At 41.4% G+C, this 21,379-nt stretch overlaps 1 protein-coding gene and 1 long non-coding RNA gene across 3 annotated transcripts in view; one reads left to right on the top strand and one right to left on the bottom strand.

Moving 5' to 3' along the window:
- LOC148100141 (uncharacterized) overlaps positions 1 to 21,170 on the bottom strand; it is an 84,174-nt gene extending 63,004 nt beyond the window's left edge. Inside the window, exon 1 of the long non-coding RNA XR_015719833.1 lies at positions 21,044 to 21,170. This is a non-coding gene — a long non-coding RNA (uncharacterized LOC148100141). The remainder of the gene's footprint in view (positions 1 to 21,043) is intronic.
- Positions 11,143 to 21,377, top strand: tbx1 (T-box transcription factor 1). 2 transcript variants are annotated; one of them, XM_035915817.2, is made up of 8 exons: positions 11,143 to 11,723; positions 12,988 to 13,327; positions 15,342 to 15,443; positions 15,834 to 16,005; positions 17,185 to 17,340; positions 18,389 to 18,456; positions 19,050 to 19,150; positions 19,933 to 21,377. In XM_035915817.2, the coding sequence occupies exons 1-8, from the start codon at positions 11,540 to 11,542 to the stop codon at positions 20,313 to 20,315; spliced, it is 1,506 nt and encodes a 501-aa protein (XP_035771710.2). In that variant the 5' UTR covers positions 11,143 to 11,539; the 3' UTR covers positions 20,316 to 21,377. The 2 variants fall into 2 exon arrangements, with proteins under 2 accessions (XP_035771710.2, XP_006808799.3); XM_006808736.3 differs by having other exon boundaries at positions 12,937 to 13,327.
- Positions 21,378 to 21,379: the final 2 nt, after the last annotated feature.

Raw genomic sequence — 21,379 nt, 5'->3', positions numbered from 1 at the left:
CCAACCACTGCCCTGTTTCGGATCATTGTCCTTCTGTGTAACCCAAGAACTGGGCATGAGCTGACGGCTGGACATTCTCCCTCAGGATTTTCTGGTGGAAAACAGAAGTTGTGATTCCATCAACTGCAAAAAGTCGTACAGGTCCTGAAGCACGAAAACAGCCCCAGACCATAACACTACCACCACCATGTTTGACTTTTGGTATGATGCTCTTTATAAAATGCTGTGTTCGTTTTATGGCAGATGGGACTGAAACCAGTTAAGTGGTAACTCTAAATTGCCCATAGGTGTGAATGCGGGAGTGAATGTGAGTGGAAATGGTTGTCTCTGTCCACTCCACATGTTAGACCAGCGACAGACACCCCCACCCACCCCGCAACCCTGAAAGCGGATAAGCAATGGATGGATTTAAACTTTCCCAAAAAGTTCAACTTCTTTCTCGTCAGTCCACAGAAGACACAGAGTTGATTTCTGAGCTCTTTTAGGCTACTCTGTCACACCTGTCAACAGGTCTGGCAGTAATCAGGCCTAATCAGGGTGCGGCCAGTGAAATCAAACCACGCTTTCCAAATAAATTGTGCTTAATCGCATTTTTTTAACGAAATCACATGATTTCATAAATAAAGTCATCATTTAAAAACTCAATTTTGTATTTAGTTGGGTTGTCTTTGTGTAATATTAAAAACTGTTCGTTAATCTGAAACATTTAAGTGTTACAAATATGCAAAGAACTAAAGGAGAAATACTTTTAAGCTAAGCATCACAGAAACTTGAATGACAGTTTTTCTGCTAAATCAACAACAAAAATGTGAGCGACTGTTTTCAGGTCTAGTAGGTCTTGTGAGGGTGTAAATGCATGTGTGATGACAGAGCTTGTTTGGTTTTTTTCCTGGGTTTCTTTTCGACTAGAGGAGCCCATGCGTGTAATATTTATATGCCCATAGCACAGCAGCCTCATTGCAGCACGATTTCAAAGCTTCCAGGTAACGTTTCACTTCCAGTTAAGCGGCTGCTTTAATCCAGGTACATTAGGCTCACTGAGTGACAGAGTGATTGCCTTTATTAACGTCAGCACCTCATCAAGCAAGTCCTACTTCTCGCTGTGCCGCAAGGTTTCAGCCCTGATGCCCAAATGCCCACCTCTCCCCCCTGTGACAGGTGCTCTTACACAAGCAAACCACACAGGGGAGCTACTGCTTTTTCCAAGTCCTGTGTTAAAGACACGCACAGACACACACGTGCACAGATCACAGTCGCTCACATTGTCCAACCTGCTGCAAGCCGGACCGGCAGTGGAGCAGTGATTTATTTTTGCAGCCAGCAGATGAATAATGTTTTATAAAGTATGCAACATTACATCTGTTTACACTGAATTTAATGAAGGTTCAGTTGAGCCAGAATAAATTACAGCTGTCAAAACAGCAATTAATCAAAAATGCATGTTTCTGAGAAATAATTATTTCATTACTCGTGTTATTGAACAAAGTTTTGGATGTAAAATTAAGATTTGCGTGTGTAAAAATTGGGTTAATACATGAAATTAAAGAAAAGAAAAGAATCTGATATTTGCTGCATTTTATCAACTATTCTTATGTGTTGGGGTTTTTTTACATATTGAGCCTTTTTCATATTTTATTTTTTCATTTTTTGTTTTTCTTTGTTTGTTTTTTTTAAATACCACGTCGCTCCAAAGGACCGATTTTAACATAATAAAAAAACAGTTTGATTAATTTTCAACATCAAAGCTTATTCAATTAAAAGTTACATGATTTCTATGTAATTAAAACAACTGTGGAAGGATGTTGCTGGCCTGCAAAAAAATGGTTTTAGTTTACAAATTTACCGAGAGGGGAAATTTAAAAAGAAACACAAAGTGAAGAATATTAATGTCCAGCCTTCTTCCTCTTAGTCATATGTAAACACAACTCGGTATCTAGGACAATGATGTCAGATACTGTAAGACACATACAGCAAGTGAGGACATGTTCTCATAAATATCATTACATTCAAACTGGCTGAAAATATGCCAGTCCGTGAGACAAACTGTATGACTGCAGTGAAGATTAATGAGCTAAGAAATCAGACCCAAACAACAGAGCGCTTTTTTTTTTCCTCTTTCCCCACATCGAGCTCACTCCGGTGTTTGGGGCCTCTCACTGAGAGCCACATGGAGCACGCATGATGGGAAAGATTTGTTCTCGCCTGGCTCGACTGTCAGAAGCTCCATCCATGTTGTGCAGAGCAGAAGAGAACAATAAGTGCTCGTGGAAGTAAGGGCGGGGTAAACTGACATCAGTGGTCTTTGAACTGTGGCAGCCATACTTGTTAAACAGAACTCTTTATTGTAAAATCAGAAACATTTCATTGAAAAAAGGTTAGATTTTCAATCATTTCTGATTGAGGAAATTTTGATTTGATTTGACTGATTTTTGTTTTAGTTTGGTTTTATTATATACTACTTTGCATGGTTTGGAGGCCTTTTTTTTATTTTCAAACATAAATAATCGAATTAAAAAATAAATACAAAATATAACAACCCAAGTTTTATAATATAAAATTAGATATAAATACATAAATAAATATTAAATTCTCAAATATTTTAAAATGCATATTAATTTGTTTAGTTACATGACTTTAGAGCGTCTCCTGCATATTTCATTTACAGTGTATAATGAAGACTACTTTAAACATGCTTTACACTTGGAATTTAGTGCTACTGTTTTGCGAGTTCTTAATGCTTCGATGAATAAAACAAATGATTAATAAACATTCTGGGTGATGTGTGATCATTCAGTTTTCTTATGAATGATAGTTTAAATGTTAGCATATAGCATTTGTTTAATCGTGTCGCCTATTTTATGCGTATTTTAATAAGAATGTGTGATAAATATTATATATTTTGATAACCTTGATGCAAAAAAAAGGAACAAAAAGGAAAAACAGATGATATTTACTAATATTTTTGAAGCCTGGTTTGCTGGACCGTAAAATAAATAAAATATGACTTTTATCTAATACTTTTTTTGTGAATCCGTGTGAGTAAACATTTTCTAGAACTCTCACACGGGGCTGTAAACAGTGCGTAAATACAAACACGGCCACAAATGTTCGAAACAGCCTGTGTGATTACAATAAACACTGACCGTTGTATATAAATGATACTAAAAACAAGATAATCAAATATTATTTTAATTTCAAGCTATGAAACAAAGTACATTTTTCCTCCTTGCTCAGTAAAATAAGAGGGGGAACTTTTTCATTATAGCAGTGCAGCGTAATCTCTGGACCTTTTGTTTTCCTTGGGTTCTCAAATGTTCCTCACCACCACCAGAGCTGGCTAATGGATGCAGATGGAGGAAGTGTTTGACATTATGGACACAGCAGTGCTTGTTTTAGAGGAGCTGGTCATGTGGTCTGCCCTAACAGGCCACACAGTACCCCCTTAATGTGACCCAGACCGCCCAGCCAACTCCAGGGGGCTTCAGGAACTGTCCGCTCTGGGGGGAACTGAGTGTCAGTTTAGCCCCCCAGTGAACACAAGTCAACATGCCTTAATCCCCCTATCACCTAAAGTTACACTTTTGGGTCTGCAATTAGCCAGCCGGCGAAATCTCCCCCCACTCCCTACTGGACTTGCTCTTTCCAAACCCTGACGTGCAGTTCCGTGCTGGTGCTGCGGCCAGCGTGGAGACTCCGGTGCCGGTTTCCATGGCACAGTGCCGGGCCACATGGTCCCTCATCGTTCACTGTCACCGTGCTGTGGAGGAAGAGATCAAAACCAACATGTGGTGGCAGGAAGTGCCTGACAAGATGAATCACTGTAATTAGCATCAAACTGCCCAGCGCCAGCTCTGATTGGTGGAGGCTCGCTCTTGACAGATTCTGCGAGTGACTGGGGGGACGAGACGCAACAGAGCGAGATCTGTGACCTTAAGGCCTGAGATGTGGTCGATGCGAGGGAAACCACCACTGAGCCGAGCCTCTGCAGGTCATTTTACACCGAGCTAAGCTGAATGTAAACATTTTCTAAGATGGGGAAATATTTGCTGCATGGAAGCGGGGGTGGGGATGGGTGGGTGGGTACAATGTCCATTATTAACTGGAGCAGAGCGATGCCAACAGGGATGATGGCGCCCTAAATTCCACTCCGCTTGGGCCTGGCTAAATTTCTGCACATTGTTTACCTCCTCTGCGACTTCCTGCTTCATCTTGGAAGAGGAGCACAGGAAAGCCTGATATTCCCCCATCAACCCAAATCTCCTGTACGCCCAAACAAAAAGCAGCATTGTAGCATATTTTTTTCCAGTTTCCTCTGTTCTGCATTTCCAGTCGAGGGTGTGGCATTGGCATTCCTCAAGGTCAAATCTCTGCATGACTCTGCTCCTCTTAATTTCACTGTCAGGGGTTGGCAGGTGTGGGGGTCGCTCTCATGGGCATGTTATCCATTTTCTGCTGCTGGCAAAACGATGATCTTGAACCCGAAGTCACAGAATTAATTGCCAAACTCACTAAACACCTTAACTGTTTTACATCCGAGACATACGAAGGACTCATCATCTTACCGACCCCTGAGGCTGGACCCGTTCTCCACACGAGCCAAGTGAGAGGGAGGAAGGGAGGTGAGGAAAGGGATCGGTCCCCGAAAGGTGGGTTTTGTGGCCACGGAGACTTATTAAATATCCTCTCAGATGAGTTTTTGAAAGAAAAGAAGCAGAGTCTGGCCACCCTGTTGGCTCAGGACCTTAAATACGCTAACACACGTATTCATTTCTGCTAGCAAGGGAACACAGTTGACGATAAACGCATATGCGCAGTGAACCTGCCTGCGATGGGGTCTGAATAGAGGGTCGGGATTCAAGTTCACAAAATCAGCAGAGGCCAGCGAAGAGTGAACAAACCGAGGTGGCTGAGGGAGGACAGATTCCATTCTGGGGGGATACAGAGATGGAAGAAGCGAGGGGCATGAGGTGGTGTTTTGGTGGTGAGGAGGTGGGGGTCTCAGACTCGAGTCCCCCCCCTGCCAGGAACAACAAGCAGGGCTTCTCATATTCAAATAAATACCAAGCCAGTGGGGCGCAAGGAGGGGCGTCAGATAAGGAGGAGGCAAGGGGGCAAAAGCCAGACTGGAGGATGGCTGCTGAGCTACACTGAAGCCTATTTAGGATCACGGGCCGAGCCAGGAGGAGCAAAGCAGGCAGTGACAGATTTATAATGAGCGTAGACTCTGCCCTTCCATTTAATACTAGGCTTAAGACGTATTAGAGAGACAAAGGCCGCAGATCCCGCTCAGAGAGAAGAAAGACCTTAATTAATTTGGGGAGATCACGGAGGGCTCCGGGCCCACATCATCGGCTCTTTGTGGCAGGAATGCCAGCTATTTACCGGAGCTCCAATAGGGCTGCGAGGAGAGGCGAGGTGATGACGACTGGGGCCGCCGTGTAACAGATAGGAAAAGGATACTTTTCAAAAGCTAAAAGCTTCCCAGTTTTAAAACAAAGACGGGAGGGAAAAGAGAAGAAGTGATTTTGAAAAGGGATCTGACTCTGAGCGGCCTCCACCCCCCCACTCCACCCTTCCTATGTCCTACACTCACATTCCAAACTTATTTTTTTGCTTTCTCATTCTCTCTATGAGAATTTCAGTCGATAACAACTCCAGAAAGCAAATTCAGGATAAAAATGCACGAGAACCACGACTAACTAATGCATTAATTATCTATAGAATCACTCTTGTACATGTTCTCTGCAGGTCCTCACAACAAACTGTATTTAATAGCAATGTAATAGCAGCTGAATCATAACTGCCTGCTCCCCCCTTTCTCCTGCTCACTGTTGCTTGAGGTGTAGCCGGGCCGCAGAGATTCAAAGCTAGCACATACTGACCGGGCTGCAGAGATCCTGCTGAAGGGCACAGTTGGCAGCTGTCAGGCCTGTCTTCTTTAACTCTGAGAAGACATGCGGAGATAGGATCTTCCTTCCCAAAATAAACAAATAGCACTGGCACACATTTTCCCAGACAACTGCAAAGGGGGGGAGGGAGAAAGTCGAAACTTTTTCTTTGTTTCTATTTAATTTTTGCATGCTTGGCAGCTTGAACAAACAGAACGGGAAATGAGGACGTCAAACATCAGAATCGGTTAAGCAATGCATGTATTCTGTAGGAAGATTTTTTTTAAACACCTGTTAAGTTAAGCTGTTCCAAAAACCAATTACCTGCATCCTCTTATTTTCCATGAATATTAACAATAAAGTCTATAGTCTGTTTTTCCAAAGTGTGGGAATATATTCTGGAATTTGCCTGGGACTGAGGGAATCATGATTTTCACCTTTGGTCGGCCATTGAGTTCATTTCCATTGTGTTTTTAGGCTTTTATGATGACCCCAAATACAAAGAAGAACAGGGCTGGACAGGAAAAGCACATTAATATGTCAGCACGGAAATGTGCTCATTTTTTTCCTTCTTTTTTTAAAACTAAAGCATTCAGTGTAATGTTCCAAGAAAAAAAAAGAAAAGAAAGAGCCCCCCCAAAAAAGACAAATAGATTTTCTACCAATTATAAAACATTCACAATAAATTAATTCACATAAGATACGGAAGGAACACGTTTTATTATACTTTGCATGTTTTTAGATTACATTTTATGCAATACTGCCTTGGGTGCATATTTCCATTACTGTGCGCATTTACGCATGGCTGAAAGGCTATTGAAGGATGCGGTAGCTCTGCTAACATCTGGAACACCGCAAAATTCCGTCGGTATTTAAGCGCCACATTGCGCCATTGTTAAAATCGTACGATTTTAAATTTGCGTGCACATAATAACGAGTTTATATCAACGATTTTTCTAAATCATTTACTCTTAATGCCAACAGACCGACTCCACGGGGGAAAAGCTTCAAAATATCCAACTAACCACTCAGTGACAGATCCTAGAAACGGACTTACAAATAGCCCAATGAAAAACAAATAATGATGGACATAAGAGAAATATTCATCACTGTGGTCAAATGTTTGGACTTTTTTTTGCAGTATAAAAAACTCAAAATGCCAGCTCATTTAGGGGGAAAGGGGGAACTTTTTTGTTAACCGAACAAGTAAATGGAGACATTCACAAACTGAAGCAGCCTACAAAATTAGACCATAGCGCTGTAAGAAACTAGAGCGTTTCCATCGACTGAAAAGACAAACAACATGTCCCTTTTTAATGTTTTACATGAGAGACTTTGTAAAAAAAAATAATAATAATAATAAATTTCTGATTACTTAACCGAAAAAAGATCGCATTATGATGAGTTATTCCCACAAAGTTTGGGTTATATTATAGCAAAAGAAATTTGTTTTGTTTTGTTTTTTTGTTGTTTTTTTGTTTTTTGTTTTTTGGGGGGGATTATTATTATTATTATTAGCCCTATTAATAACCATCAGAGTTTCCGGTAGCAAATTATAACATTTACTTGCACTGTTTTTATTGATAAATACATGTATTTCATATTAACTACCACAAAAATCATAAATTAGAGCGTTTTTCTAGAATAGGTTTAATCAACGATTCGCTTGCTTATATTTATTTTACGGGAGTTGAAAATAAATATATTCTATTTCAGTTCAATTAAGTTCATTTTATTTATGTTTAGAACTTTATTTGCATGAGTTTTCCTTGTCATGATTGGATATGAGGCATTTTTTTAGTCTTCCCTCCTGCGTAAAGTGCGCCTCTGTGCATTCCCTGAAGCCCCGCGGTGAGCCTGGACACCCCGGGCCTTCTGCTGTCAGCGGTCAGCGGCGTATTTCCTCTCACTCAGTTCTCTATACGCTGAGATTTAGTCCATTATTTAGATAGCACGGCGTTTTATGCGTGGAGTCTCCACAGGTCTCAATAGCTTCGGGTAGGATGTGCAAATCATTGCTTTGTTTGTTTGTTTTTTGTGTTTTTGTTTGTTTGTTTGTTTTTATAACCAGCGGAAGATGCTATGATTTATTGTCTGTCAAATAATATGAGCGCGTAAATAATAATTTTATCAGGCTGACTGCGGCACAGACAGCCTAATTAAACATCTCCACGACACACAGGTACAAACATCAGAGGAGATGATAAGCTCTTTTATTTTGAGTGTCTGGGAGAAGCAGAGGGATCGAGCAGGAAGACGCAGAGGAGACGGCGCGCGCCCACATGTCCATGCAGATATCCCGACGACCCAATCACATCTCTGTTTACTAATAACACGAAAATAGCAACCATCGATGCCTTCACGATGGATCTGTGCAATTTAATGAGGCACGGGCAAGAGGTTGTGGTTTGGTGATTTGTCATGTTACCACAAACAGGACATACAGGACCACACAGACCTCTCCTACTGGAGGAACAGAAGCCAGCGGTTCTCTTGTAGGAGACAATCAGGAAGACCACCGACAACATAAATATGTGCGGTGTGTGAGTGACTGATTGCCCAAACGTGTAGAAGCACTGTCGCTGAGACAGAAGTACAATCACACCATCCTAGTGTTGGAAAATTGTTATCGGAAAACTTTTGCGCGAATATTCTTGTGCGTCAAGACGCACGGCAACTGGCTCAAAGTCTCTCTAGGTTTACCTTCTGTTGGTTTCTGTCACCTTTGGAGGTTAACAACGACAGATCAGGTAAATAATAGAACCGAAGCAAGTGCAAACATATTTTTAAATTATTAAAAAAAATACAACCTATGATTTGAATTTAAAGTGGCAATCATCACCGTTTCAAAGTAAGCATATCCTGTATTAATGAGAGGAAAAACTGGAGCGCAGTCTAAACCATGAATGCGTTTTGCGGTGCATTAATTAGCCACAATAAAATTTTGAAATAAGGAGTTCCAGGTGAAAATGTCGAATTACTCCGCGTCAGCAGAGCCATCATGCGTAATTAAAATTCAAAGTTCACTTAGCTCTTTCTTACAGAAAAAAATTATTAAATTCACGTGTTTTTATTTGTATCAAGAGAACTTTCAAGCCAAACACCAAAGCAAAATGTTTGAATGTCGGTTCAGGAACTTTCAAATCACCAAATCCACGAATGGCCTTTAATTTCCACAACGAGCCTACAATTATAAATTCATTCAGATGCTTTGTTACAGCACTTAGTCCCTAATTTGGCCTCGGTAGAAAATATCGTTTCCTTCATGGTCTTTTCAGTAAAAAAATGACTCCGGGTTGAGTAAAAGTGATTTTATCCTCAGAGATCAACAGCACCTTACCTGATGTCACATATTCCTGTTCTGCATCCATCAGCCAGTGGGCCGAGAAATGCTGTTCGGGCCTGCATCCTCTAATCAGTGAGAGCTGTTTGCCGGAGCTGTTTACATACTTTGCTCACTTTGTCTAGATGTCAGCTTTGCACCATATGAGCTAAACTCTTCGTGACAGAGTCTGCAGACTCTATCAGAGAGTACAGAGTAAAAAGGCCTAAAGAGTCCAAACACAAAGCTCCGTTTAACTCCATAAAAACGCGTAAAGCCGCTTAAAACCAACACAAAACAAAGCGAAAACTACAAAACTCTGGTCAGCCTGGCTGCCTTTTTATGTTCACCAGCTTTAAAATCTTGTTTTGTTGTTGTTAACATAAAGTTTGCAGGTATTTTTATTTTTTTCCACGATGCAAAAATGAGTTTATCTCTTTCTCACAGGCAAAATAAAAATCCCAATTTCCGTCGCCCTGAAGCTTCAAATTCAGCATTTTATTCACTCAAGCAAGATTTTGCTATGCTCTTATTTTGGGTTGCTGGTCTGAATATTCCCGTATTGGGCGAATGAATTATTATTATTATTATTATTATTATTATTATTATTATTATTATTATTATTATTATTATTGTTATTATTATCTTCAGGCTCACATTTTACTGAGTCCACTGTGCCTCGGCTGAGCGAATTCCGACACAGTCTCTTCCCATTTCGCTGAGCTCCTGTATTTTGTCTGTTATCACCTAACTATTTACAAAGGAGGCTTCCGACTTGGCAATGATGAAGTGAGCCGGTATCGATGGCATCATATCAGATTTTAAAAAAAAAAACTGCCGGGAGGAATACATCATGTGGGTGATGGTTTACAATATTTTGACAGCGATCAATGCAAAATCAATCAACCAATTCGATTTCTATCTATCTATCTATCTATCTATCTATCTATCTATCTATCTATCTATCTATCTATCTAGGAGGGGTTTATTTATGCTCCCTGCCTCCCATGGAGAAACATCCAAAACAAATAGGCCTAATCCTCTAACTGCTTTATCCCATTAGAACCCCGCTGCTGCTTTCACGCTTAATTCACTGACTCCAGTGTAAATTAAACTCTATCCGGTCGCTATCGCACCAGCTTCCAGCAAAACACATCTTGAGTCGCTGCACATTAAAGTTGAACCTCGATAAGCTGAGAACCAACAAAGCGAGACTGAAGGCGGGAGGTGGAGAGGTCAAGTCCAACTCCAGCCTGAAATGCCACGTGTGTATGCTTCTCATTTTTACTGACTGCAAGGGTGCTGTTTCTGCGAGTCTGTGTCGTGTATATCCAGGTGTGTCTGACAGGAAACTAATTGAATGTGATGGCTTTTGGGGAAAAATGTGTGCACACAGGGGCTGGACACTCCTCAAAAGTCAAAAGTGCATCTGCATTCTGACCGGTTTCCATCTCTGCGCCTCTCAGATAAATAATTGCTTGGATTAAAACATATTCTCGTTATATTCTGCTTTTTCTTCTTTCTTTCTTTCTTTCTTTTCTTTTCTTTTTTCTTTTTTTTTTCTTTTTTTGACTCACTAAACGTTCAAAGCATCTGAGAAAGAAGTCAGATGTGTGGGTTTCTTGATATTTATTTTTGTCTCCATATTTCTTTTTTTAAGAAAACTGCATTTTGGGTCTGAACCCTCGCACAAAGCACTCATCAGATTTGGAGCTGTTATTGCCACTCGTGCTCCACGCAAACTCTCGAGAAAACTAAATATGCGCACGCCGGCACATACGCGTAATTTACTGGAAAAGTGGCGCTCTTTAAAGACGGGACACTGCGGTGACGTTGGAGTCGAATCCAAATGACTGACAAGGTCTTATTGAAATAAAACATCGAGTGTAGAGCGCGCACACTTTTTTTTCCTACAGTGATGCAGGGGAGGCGTGGATCTCGCTCACTTTTGACATTCTCGCAGCAGTAGTAGCTTCTCCTCAAGGCAGGACTCAGATGACACCACCCCGCCAGCGATCGGAGGAGAAACAGGGGAAGCTCTCGCTCTCTCGCTTCTAAGCGGATGAACTATGCTTTGACACCAGGACGCGTTTAGGGGTTCGTCACGCGAATCGGAGCATCGCCAGGCTTTTTGGCGTCTTCCCTGTAATCGTGGGAAAAACTTCATAAGAACCCACGGAGAGCCAGTGGCGGAATGTGAGAAACCACCCCCCAAATTTTAGCGCATGTTCCTCTCCATTGTGCACAGACTTCTCCTGCTTTCTGCGCGGTTGGAAAGCGGGGGAAAAGGAGGAGGAGGGACGGCTTTTAACGACTCGATCTCTTGCCTATGGACGACGGCGGTCCCCTCTCTCCAAAGGCAAATGCTTTCAGTATTGCCTCTCTGATTTCGGCTGCAGAGCAAACAGGAAACGCAGCGTTTGAAAAACACGGCACCGGCCTGGACAAGCCAGACCTGCATAACCACAGTTCCTTTAAAATGCACTACAGCACTGTCACGCGGGAAATGGAAGGTAATTGTGTTTGCTGATGTAGCATGTGTACGTCTCATCCGAAATTCTCCCCATAGCAACTTTGCGTTTGCCTGATTCTCCGACGTTTTTGAAATGCGCAAAACCGCGCATGAGTGCGTTGTTTTGGAAAGTATAGAAGGAAATTACAGCTTTGTTTTCTTTTTTAAGTGTCACAGAGTTGAGCCACTGTGAAAAAAAATTCTGCAGATTTTAATCGCCGTGTTCACCATCACTGAGGAGAAGTCTGGAAACAAAACAGTCAGAATGTGGGGGGGCGGGGGGGTTCAAACGTGCCAAAATCCCAAAGTGGTGTACCAAGAAACAACTTTAATTCGTGGACAGAATCACATACATTCAGCATGAAGCCAAGAGGAGGAGTGTTTACACGGGCGCCCCGTGCGTAATGGTAAAAACAGACTATAATAATCATACCCAGCTTGTAGGGGAGTGGGGGGCTGTATATCCATCCCATGCGTCTATTTGTCCATCAGGAGAGGGCTGCAGTCACCTGCTGCCTGTTTGTTTGTTCATGCAAATCAATGTGTGTTTACCTTGTAGAGCGTTTGCACTCCCCTCTGCCTGGCACATCCTCCATTGTTTGTTAACGGGGGTGATGTGGGCGATATCCTTATCCAAAAGTTAAATGGGTGCCGGAAAAGCCATTAAAAAGGGGCGCACTTCTCTGTCAATCAGTCTGGTTGCAAGGCGAAGAAAAGGCACATTACCTGCAGTTCCTTATCTAAATAGAAATAAGAACCGGTTTTATCGCAAAGGGGAGGCCCTCTGCGTCAGATAAGAGAGGAGACTGGTGTGCAGTGTTAACACACTGCAGCAGCGCACAACAGAGGCCGCTCACAGCGCGATCGATCACAAGCGAAAACCAATTCATGCGCGCTCCGAGTTAGTTTCCTCGAATAGTTCGGAGATTCTACGGGATCCGCACCGCCTTTTGGGGAAAACTTTTCTTTTCTTTGCTTTTCGGAGGTCTCCTATTTTAGATCAGGCAGCCCGTAGTATGCTGGCAGTGGATGAAACCTCCGGGACTGCCGAACAGCCGAGACGGAAACTTTTTAAACCGAAACGAGTGCATTTGTGCTTGACGCTTTCCTCTGGGGATCGCTGAATCCTGCTTCTGTTTTTCACTCTCTGTGTTATAATCGACTTGAAGTGAAAGGCATATTTAGTAAAATCTAGTTTTCTGGGATGATTTCAGCCATATCCAGTCCGTGGCTGACGCAGCTGTCCCATTTTTGCGATGTTGCAGCCTTCACGACGAGCAGCCTGAGCAGCCTCAACACGCCGGGGGGCTACCACCTCTCTCCCTCCCCCGGGGACCCCTACAGTCAGCATGAGTCCCATTTCGAGCCCTGCCCGGCCGCCCAACACAACTACAACTATCCGGGATCCAACCAGGGCCAGGCCCCGTCGAACGACAACGGGACCGCCAATTGCTCCTCATCGTCCTCAAACTCTACGCCGAACAGCAAATCTATAGTGAAGAAGAACCCGAAAGTTGCCAACATTAACGTTCAGTTGGAGATGAAAGCTTTATGGGATGAATTTAACCAGCTAGGCACGGAGATGATCGTCACCAAGGCCGGCAGGTGAGTACCCATTACACACAGGCCAGAGGCGCTGCAGTTATTTTTCTCTTCATGCAGACTCGAAAAATAATACAGGACAGAATACTTTAATATATACTGTAACATCTGAGCAGAGAACCAAACCGGGAAAGGATAAGCAACTACTTTATTTTTTCTGCGAATGTCTGTGCAGATTAGCAACTGTAAGTATAGACTAGAAAATAAAGTTATATCATTTAATAAAAACAATTTCATTACGAAAATACTCCATATTTTTTTACTCTTGCTATTTAGTCATATATATAATTTCCTATTTTAAATAACGTCATGGGCTCAAGCAGCTGACGCAAAACATCACTTTGTGCCATGCACATGAAGGCCTGTGATGTTTTTCAAATAATATTCAGCGGACTTTTAACACGTGTCTCTGTCCATCAAATCATACTGCTTTAGAATTTTTTTTTCTCGCTTCGGTTTTTTAAAACAAACAACGCGCTTTAAGCTTCTGGAGATGTTTTAAAAACAAGGTCAAATACACGGAGGCTTGTATTTGGATGTGTGTGTGTGTGTGTGTGTGTGTGTGTGTGTGTGTGTGTGTGTGTGTGTGTGTGTGTGTGTGTGTGTGTGTGTGTGTCGGCTGTAAACACCATGTTGATCTCATCCAGTTGCGTTTTATAGATCTAATAAGGATAAGTGTGACTCTCCTGGGCTTCTTCGCCCTCATCCTGCCCCAATTTTACGCACCGCTGTTATAAAAAAAACATTGTGGTCTTTAATTTATGAGTCTTTACATGTAGGATCAGATCCTACAAGCCGATTACAGTGGTTTCTTTTCCTTTCTTCTCTTTTTTTCTTCGATTTCACAATTATGAAAGCGCCGCTCCACACGCTCAGTTTTGGTTGCATTTAATGGACTAAAATCTATTGGATTTGGTTATTAATAAAACACAATATGATCATTTATTGAAATGTGCTGAAAAAACACGTCATTCTTCTTGTCTCTTTAGGCAAAACACATTTCTGCTGACCTCTGACCCCTAGAAAGAGCCGATAGTGTTCCACATTAACATTCAACGTGCTAACCATGCTTCCTATTTTATTTAAAAAAAAAACACATCTATGTAAAGTGGCATGACATAATTGCTCAAATCCTAAAAGTGTGGGTTGAGTTTCCACGCCGTGCACTGCGTGACAGGAGAAAGGAGATCTGCAGCACAGCACTTTAAAAGCTCCTTCAGCCTCACCTAGCCACAACACTGACGTTAATTGAGCGTTGATTTTAGGATCCCTTTCACTGACTCGGCGGATTACTCAACTTTCGGCTCATGTTCTTGGAGGATATGGATCTCTCTTACATAGTAACCCGTGTAGTGCAAGGGGAGAAAACAGTGCAGGGGGCAGAGCGTAGACTAAAACGCAGAGCAAAACACCCAAAAGGGATTCGGCCTATTTTCTGCTGTCAACGGAGAAAATGATTGTTAAGAAAAATAACCTAATCAGTGGATCAGTATGCAGGAGTGTTATTGCTTGCAGATTCAATTTATATATACATATATTTATTTATTTATTTATTTATTTTTCCTATAGTCAAGATGATGGAAAGTTCAAAAACTCAAAACTGTACGTGTAAAAAGCACGCGACGCTTATGAGCACGTGTATATTCACATGTGATTTCATCTTCATGTTTCTGGAATTCATCAGAGAAGTTACAGCCAGAAGTTACAACCGCGCAGCTAAATGGCAACAAACGCAAAGTTCCGTTGAGACGAGGGAGACTTTTTATCCGGTTACGCACGGGCTAAATCACGTCATTTCCAAGAGCTTAAAAACCTTGTTGTAGCCTCGAGCTCGGGCAAAAATAAGCTCGAGCAACATTTCTTTCTGCAAACTGCACACTTTTCTTACACTAACTCACCGTCCACACACACACACACAATGATGATTCGTTTTAGAAAAATAGCGCGTAAAGCATTAAAAGCCGCTCTAAAGCTGCTGCTTTTTAACAGTCGCCCCGTGTTTTTCTTCCTCTGTCAGGAGAATGTTTCCAACTTTCCAAGTGAAAATATTTGGGATGGATCCCATGGCAGACTACATGCTCCTGATGGACTTCCTGCCTGTAGATGACAAACGTTACAGGTAACTTTTCATGTGTCTTCAGACAAGTAAAACACCGCTTTCAGTCAGGACGGGACTGGAAAACATTGTGCCTGTCTTGGTTTTTTAAGACCCACCCTGGGGTATCGAGCAAAATGAGAATAAAAAAATGGAAAACACAACTTAAGAACTTACCAATGAGACACATCCTTTTCAACAATTATCCACGTTATACTGCAAACATGTTGGTGACTAAATACTGACATTAACGATCAATTAAGTGTCTTATTTTCCCCTTTATCTTAAAGCGTTTGATAGCGTTACGTAGCGTCGTTACTTCTTCATACACGCCAACACACGCATAGACATTTTGCATGCCTAAGCCAGCAACTTCTAACCTTGTGTCTTAATTTCCTTTTATGGCCCTCCTAGGTATGCTTTCCACAGCTCGTCGTGGCTGGTGGCAGGCAAAGCTGATCCCGCCACACCGGGCAGGGTCCATTACCACCCAGACTCTCCGGCCAAAGGCGCACAGTGGATGAAGCAGATCGTCTCATTTGATAAACTAAAGTTAACTAACAACCTTCTGGATGACAACGGACATGTGAGTACAAAACTGGAATTAAATGAGTGCTCAAGAGGCCCAAGCTTGGCCAGAAAAATCACACAGCGAGCGGATACTTTGTCCTCATGAGTTCTCGTTAAATTATAAAGTGTTAGTTGTACCAACGACTCCCCCCTAAGAAAATCATTTAACAAAAATATAGAACCATTTATTTGATTACAGAGATTACAGTGATAGTATAGATGATGGCCTGTTTGATTAATTAAAGAGCATAATTTAACATAAAATCACATTTCCACATTAAGCGGTCAAAATACAAAAAAATCAAAAGAATTGTTGTATTTATGTATTTATTTTAAATCCCGGTAGTAGTAATAATAATAATAATAATAATAATAATAATAATAATAATAATAATAATAATAATAATACAGAGAGATACATTTTCTTCCCCTAAAACTGATCGATATAAGTTATTTTGTAATAGTTTAAAAAAAACGATATTTTCTCTAAAACTTTGATTTTGCCAAAAGCTTATTTTCTGTCCTCAAACACGGCGCCGCACACGAGGCTTTCCTCCAAAAATTCCTGAAAGGAAGTGGAATATTTCACCTCTGGAAATGGTTTCAAACCCTCCTGCTTGATCTTCCACCACCCTTCCTTCTCTTTGCATTAGATGTAAAATCAGGAGAGTTTGGGGGATTTAAGCAAATACTGAAAAACGATGATCTGTAACAGATCGCGTGTCCCGAGGATTCACCGGAAAGTTAGTTTTCTTCTGTTATTGCCTAATCGGTGTTTAAATAAGAGCCATCCATACATGATATATTCTCAGTCGGCCCTTAAATATTTACAGTATTACTGTTTAGCTAGAACTGTATCTGCATGCCAACGGATTTTAAGGGGAGACTCGGGCTCCCTCGAGGTATTGTGTTATTATATTACCAAATTTGCTCATATAATCGTGGAGATGGCGGACGCGGTAAAAACGTTTCATAGATCGAACCCGGGTCTCATTTGGTCTTGACCACGTTTTACCTTATTCCAATGCAATTTAAATTAACGTTGTCGATTATTTATTTAATTATTCATTAAATCTCTCGTCAGTGATCATTTTCGATCGCATGTTTTGTTTTGGGTTTTTTCTGGAGATCAAAGATGATCTTTTTGTACAAGTCGACGGTCCTTGAGCAGGCTTGCTTTGCTTTTATTTTACAGATCATTCTGAACTCCATGCACCGCTACCAGCCCAGGTTTCATGTGGTTTATGTGGATCCCCGGAAGGACAGCGAGAAATACGCAGAGGAGAATTACAAAACCTTTGTTTTTGAGGAAACCCGCTTCACAGCGGTCACAGCGTACCAGAACCACAGGGTAAGCGGCTTTTATGACCCTCCATCTAAATTCAAATACGGTCTGTGGCGCAAGAGAAGCCAGCAACTAAACGCACACAGAAACCGTGTGTTGTTCAAACATGATGAGCGCAGTACAGTTATGCCATGAATAACGCACCAGCACAGAGAGGTAATGTAAGCGTGTTACGTTAAACCGAATTCAGTAACTAAAGACTTTAAAATGTGTATTTTTAACTACTGTTTAATCGAGGCTGTCTTATGCGTTTGCGTAAAAAAATAAAAATAATTCCGCTTTTTTCGCCCAAATGTTGCTTCTGCTCTGTGAGCTCAGCTTGCACCCCATCCCTGCGTGCTCCCTGCTCTGTTTTCCATCAGTCCCCGTGTCTGTTTAGATTCAAACATCAGTGCGCTCATCGCTTATTCGGAGCGACTCATAAAGACGATAGAAGGAACCTGGCTTCAGTTTTCCTTTCAGCTATTTACACCGAATCCAAGTGTGTGGGAGCCGCTGCGTGACGGTGATTAATAGTCCCGTTAGCTCACGGAGATAAGACACGGACTACAAACAAGCCGCTTCTGTTTTGATGCTGAATGTTTATGGCAAATGCTAAATAAATTACTTTTACGCACGAAGGCGCTCTGCGTCTTTTTGTAAGGATTCTTACTTCCATATAAAATGTAAATTGAGCTATAATAAAATGAAATATAATAAAATTATATGATGATGATCATTATGATAAGAAAGCTATTAAAGTGATATTAAAAATAATAACTGACACTTTTCTTACCCCACATGGAAACCTGTCCGTATATGACATTATATACAATAATATAATAATAATAGTAATAAAAGTAATGATAATAATAAATGAAATCTACATGATACTGTAGCCATCAAACCTGCATGTTTTATTTAAGACAGCTGTGTGTGTTATTATGACAGAGTGTTCTGTGAATTACACCTGACTTTCGCTGCTATCCTCTCTAATAAGTAAATGCTGTGATGTAAGCGGGAAAGGCGTTGTGTTTAGCGTTATGACTGATTTTATGCCGTCCTTTACTTTCAGATCACACAGCTGAAGATAGCCAGTAACCCCTTTGCAAAGGGCTTCAGGGACTGTGACCCAGAGGACTGGTGAGCTTTCCAATGAAATATATTAGGCCACCATTTTATTGGCATGTTTACACATGATTGTAAAAAGAAAATTGCACTGCAGAGCAGGCCGGGGCCAGAAAGCTTTTGCAAAATAGTTTAGTTGCTTGTTTAATGTCTCACATGGGGCAGCTGGGGTGGAGCTTGCCACATGAAAGAACACAAGGTGATGTAAATTTCAGAAATTACTGGATATTGTTTGAAGCTCAGCCAAGTGTGATTTTCTGTCACTAACAGATCATCAGACACTGGCATTTAAGACAAGGTAGCAAAACTCCACCCAAATGCTTTACTCAGACAACTTCAACAAATGGAAATACTGCTTCCATGTCTGGAAATGACTCAGATCACTTCATTTTTTAAAACCAGCAATGAGAAATTGCACCGAACTATAGAGGATTGTTTTTATTATTTAACAAAAAACATAATCGGAGTAACGTACGGCTGTTCCACATTTGTATTCTGTGTACATTTCATCCACGACATTAAAATGTGGATCATTTTAATACATAATAAAGAAACTGTGCCTTTGACATTCATTAAATGAGTAACTGAATCCACTCTCCCTGCTCCAGGCCCAGGAATCACAGACCAGGCTCTCTGCCAATAATGAGTGCCTTTGCCAGAACAAGAAACCCAATGTCATCTCCCCCTCAGCAGAACGGCACAGAGAAAGGTCTGCAGCTCGCTCTTTGTTTCATTTCAAAACTCACGCCTGCTATCAAACATGAAATATAGTCCTGAAAATTCATTCAGCATTTCTAAATAACATCTTTTATTTCAGCTGTCAGTATACTTCACTTCTTCTTTCATTTTCTTTTTTTTTTTCTTTCCCCACCTTATCCTTAACAGAAGCCCAGTGATGCATTTGCAGTATCAGGCCTAGTGATGGCTTTTAATTAAACATCAAATATCAGCCAGTCAATGTCATCCACTGCAAACATAATAGGGGTTCTTATGTGGTTTTATAACAGACCGCAGCGTCATACCGCAGTAAAGCAGGCAATGGAAATTAGATTTCTTTGACAAGGCGATGACAGACGTATTTATTAGTTCTATAATAAGAAATAAATCAATTAAATGTTTATAAAAGTGGGAGCTTCCTATTAGCTTTAAATGGTACATTTCATCTGAGAGAAATATAAGCTGGGAAGCTGCTGTCTGGAATTTATTCTGCAACATTTCGACTGAAATGCAGAATTTTTTATTTAAACAATAATGTGACAGACTTCTGTGTACACGTCATAGTTACCTAAACATTGCTTACACTTGTAAAAAATGCACTTATTTATTGAGCATTATATGCAATCTCTTAACACCTACAAGTCAAAAACACTGAGTATTCAAAAACTTGTACCTGCAGTAATTTATTGTGCTTTTGAGTGCAGAAACTATGAAAATATTGTTAGTGGTGGGTATTTGCATGTTGGCTGACTGATTGTCTCCCTACCTTCACAGAAGACAGTAGGCGGGAATATGAGCGAGACCCCAGCGGCACACCTATACACGCAGACCCGGCTCACCAGCTGATGTCCCGGGTCCTCAGCCCCGCCCTGCCCGTCCCAGGAGGCCTGCACGCCGTCCCGATCACAAGCGGCCGGCCCAGCCCTCCCCACGACCTTCGGCCAGATCCCCACCCTCTACCCCCGGACACCCTGCACCACCACCCCTACAAGTACCCCACCACCTATGAACACTACCTGGGAGCCAAGACCAGGCCGTCACCCTACCCTTTACCTAGTATCAGAGGACACACATACCATCACCACATGAACCCTGCCACAACTAACATGTATTCAGCCACCAGCGGCCCCTCTAACTATGACTATGGGCCCAGATAATGACTGCTGTCCACCAGGGCTAACAGCAAGCAGCACTGTGGGAATGGAAACAGACAGGAAACACAATCCTGCCTGTCGATGGCTTAAGCAACCTGCAGGGTGCAATCACGGGCTGAAACTCCTTTCTGCTGGATAAACCCTGCTGTATTTATTTAAAGGAAATGCATCTTTGCGTCAACAATGGGCATCTGTTCTAGGCCCCTGAAGAGGTCTGCTTTGACCTTTGAACTGAAAATGGCAATAGGTCTACATCAGGCCACCTCCTACCTGAGCAGTGCAGACATTGAGCCAGCAAAGTGAGGACAGAGGAGAGACCTCAACTTAACACAGACTTTCATCACAGACTGGAATTGATTTTTTTTTTTGTGTGTGTGTTGGATGCACTTTTTGATTTGCCTTGTTTTTATTGCTTTCAAAAAAGCCATATGTTATATAGTCCATCAGCCTTTCTAGGTAGACGAGACGTTTGCATGTCATCAGAGAGAGAGAGGGTGTGTCGAAACACATTGAAATGTTTTTGTTTGAGGAAAAAAAAACAAGAAAAAAAACGTCAAGATTTGATTTTTGAAACACTCTTGAGCCGCTCTGAGAAGCTTGTACCATGGCACTGACTTGCAGCAATTCAAAGTAAATAAATGAAGCAGAATGACTGTTCTGTATCTATAAAATAAACATTAAATTCTTGTAATTCATAAAAACGGGGGTATTTGTGCCAGTCTTCCACTCACATACTGAAGAGGGTTTCCTCTCTATCAGCATTGTTCAAGTTTCTCCAACCGGATTTGCCCTGTTGAAATAGGCCGAGGTGTCCCCCGCTGCTGTTTCAGTCACTGGCAGGCATGACTTGGAAGCTGTGTAAACATAAGAGCCCTTTATAGTTCAAAATGTTAAAATCTGCACCTGGATTCATAAAAACACACACTCACACACAAATGCATTCATTAACCACACATCTTACATATCCTCAAGAGTAAATAGGCTCTGTTCACATTACTGCAGTTTAGTAGTTTAATGCATTAAATTTATTGCAAGGCGGCAGTAAAAGTCTTTAAAAATTAAAACCT

Source organism: Neolamprologus brichardi, chromosome 12 (assembly GCF_056152115.1).
Source record: "Neolamprologus brichardi isolate AB-2024 chromosome 12, ASM5615211v1, whole genome shotgun sequence".
NCBI lineage: Eukaryota > Metazoa > Chordata > Actinopteri > Cichliformes > Cichlidae > Neolamprologus > Neolamprologus brichardi.
The sequence above is the reverse complement of the archived record's forward strand: the minus strand, read 5'-3'. Positions and strand labels throughout refer to the sequence as shown.

Coding starts and splice junctions, on each gene's coding strand:
- tbx1 (XM_006808736.3), top strand. CDS start 11,540: ATGGACGACGGCGGTCCCCTCTCTCCAAAGGCAAATGCTTTCAGTATT. Junction 16,006..17,184: donor TTCTGGATGACAACGGACAT/GTGAGTACAAAA, acceptor TTTATTTTACAG/ATCATTCTGAACTCCATGCA. Junction 17,341..18,388: donor CAGCGTACCAGAACCACAGG/GTAAGCGGCTTT, acceptor CTTTACTTTCAG/ATCACACAGCTGAAGATAGC.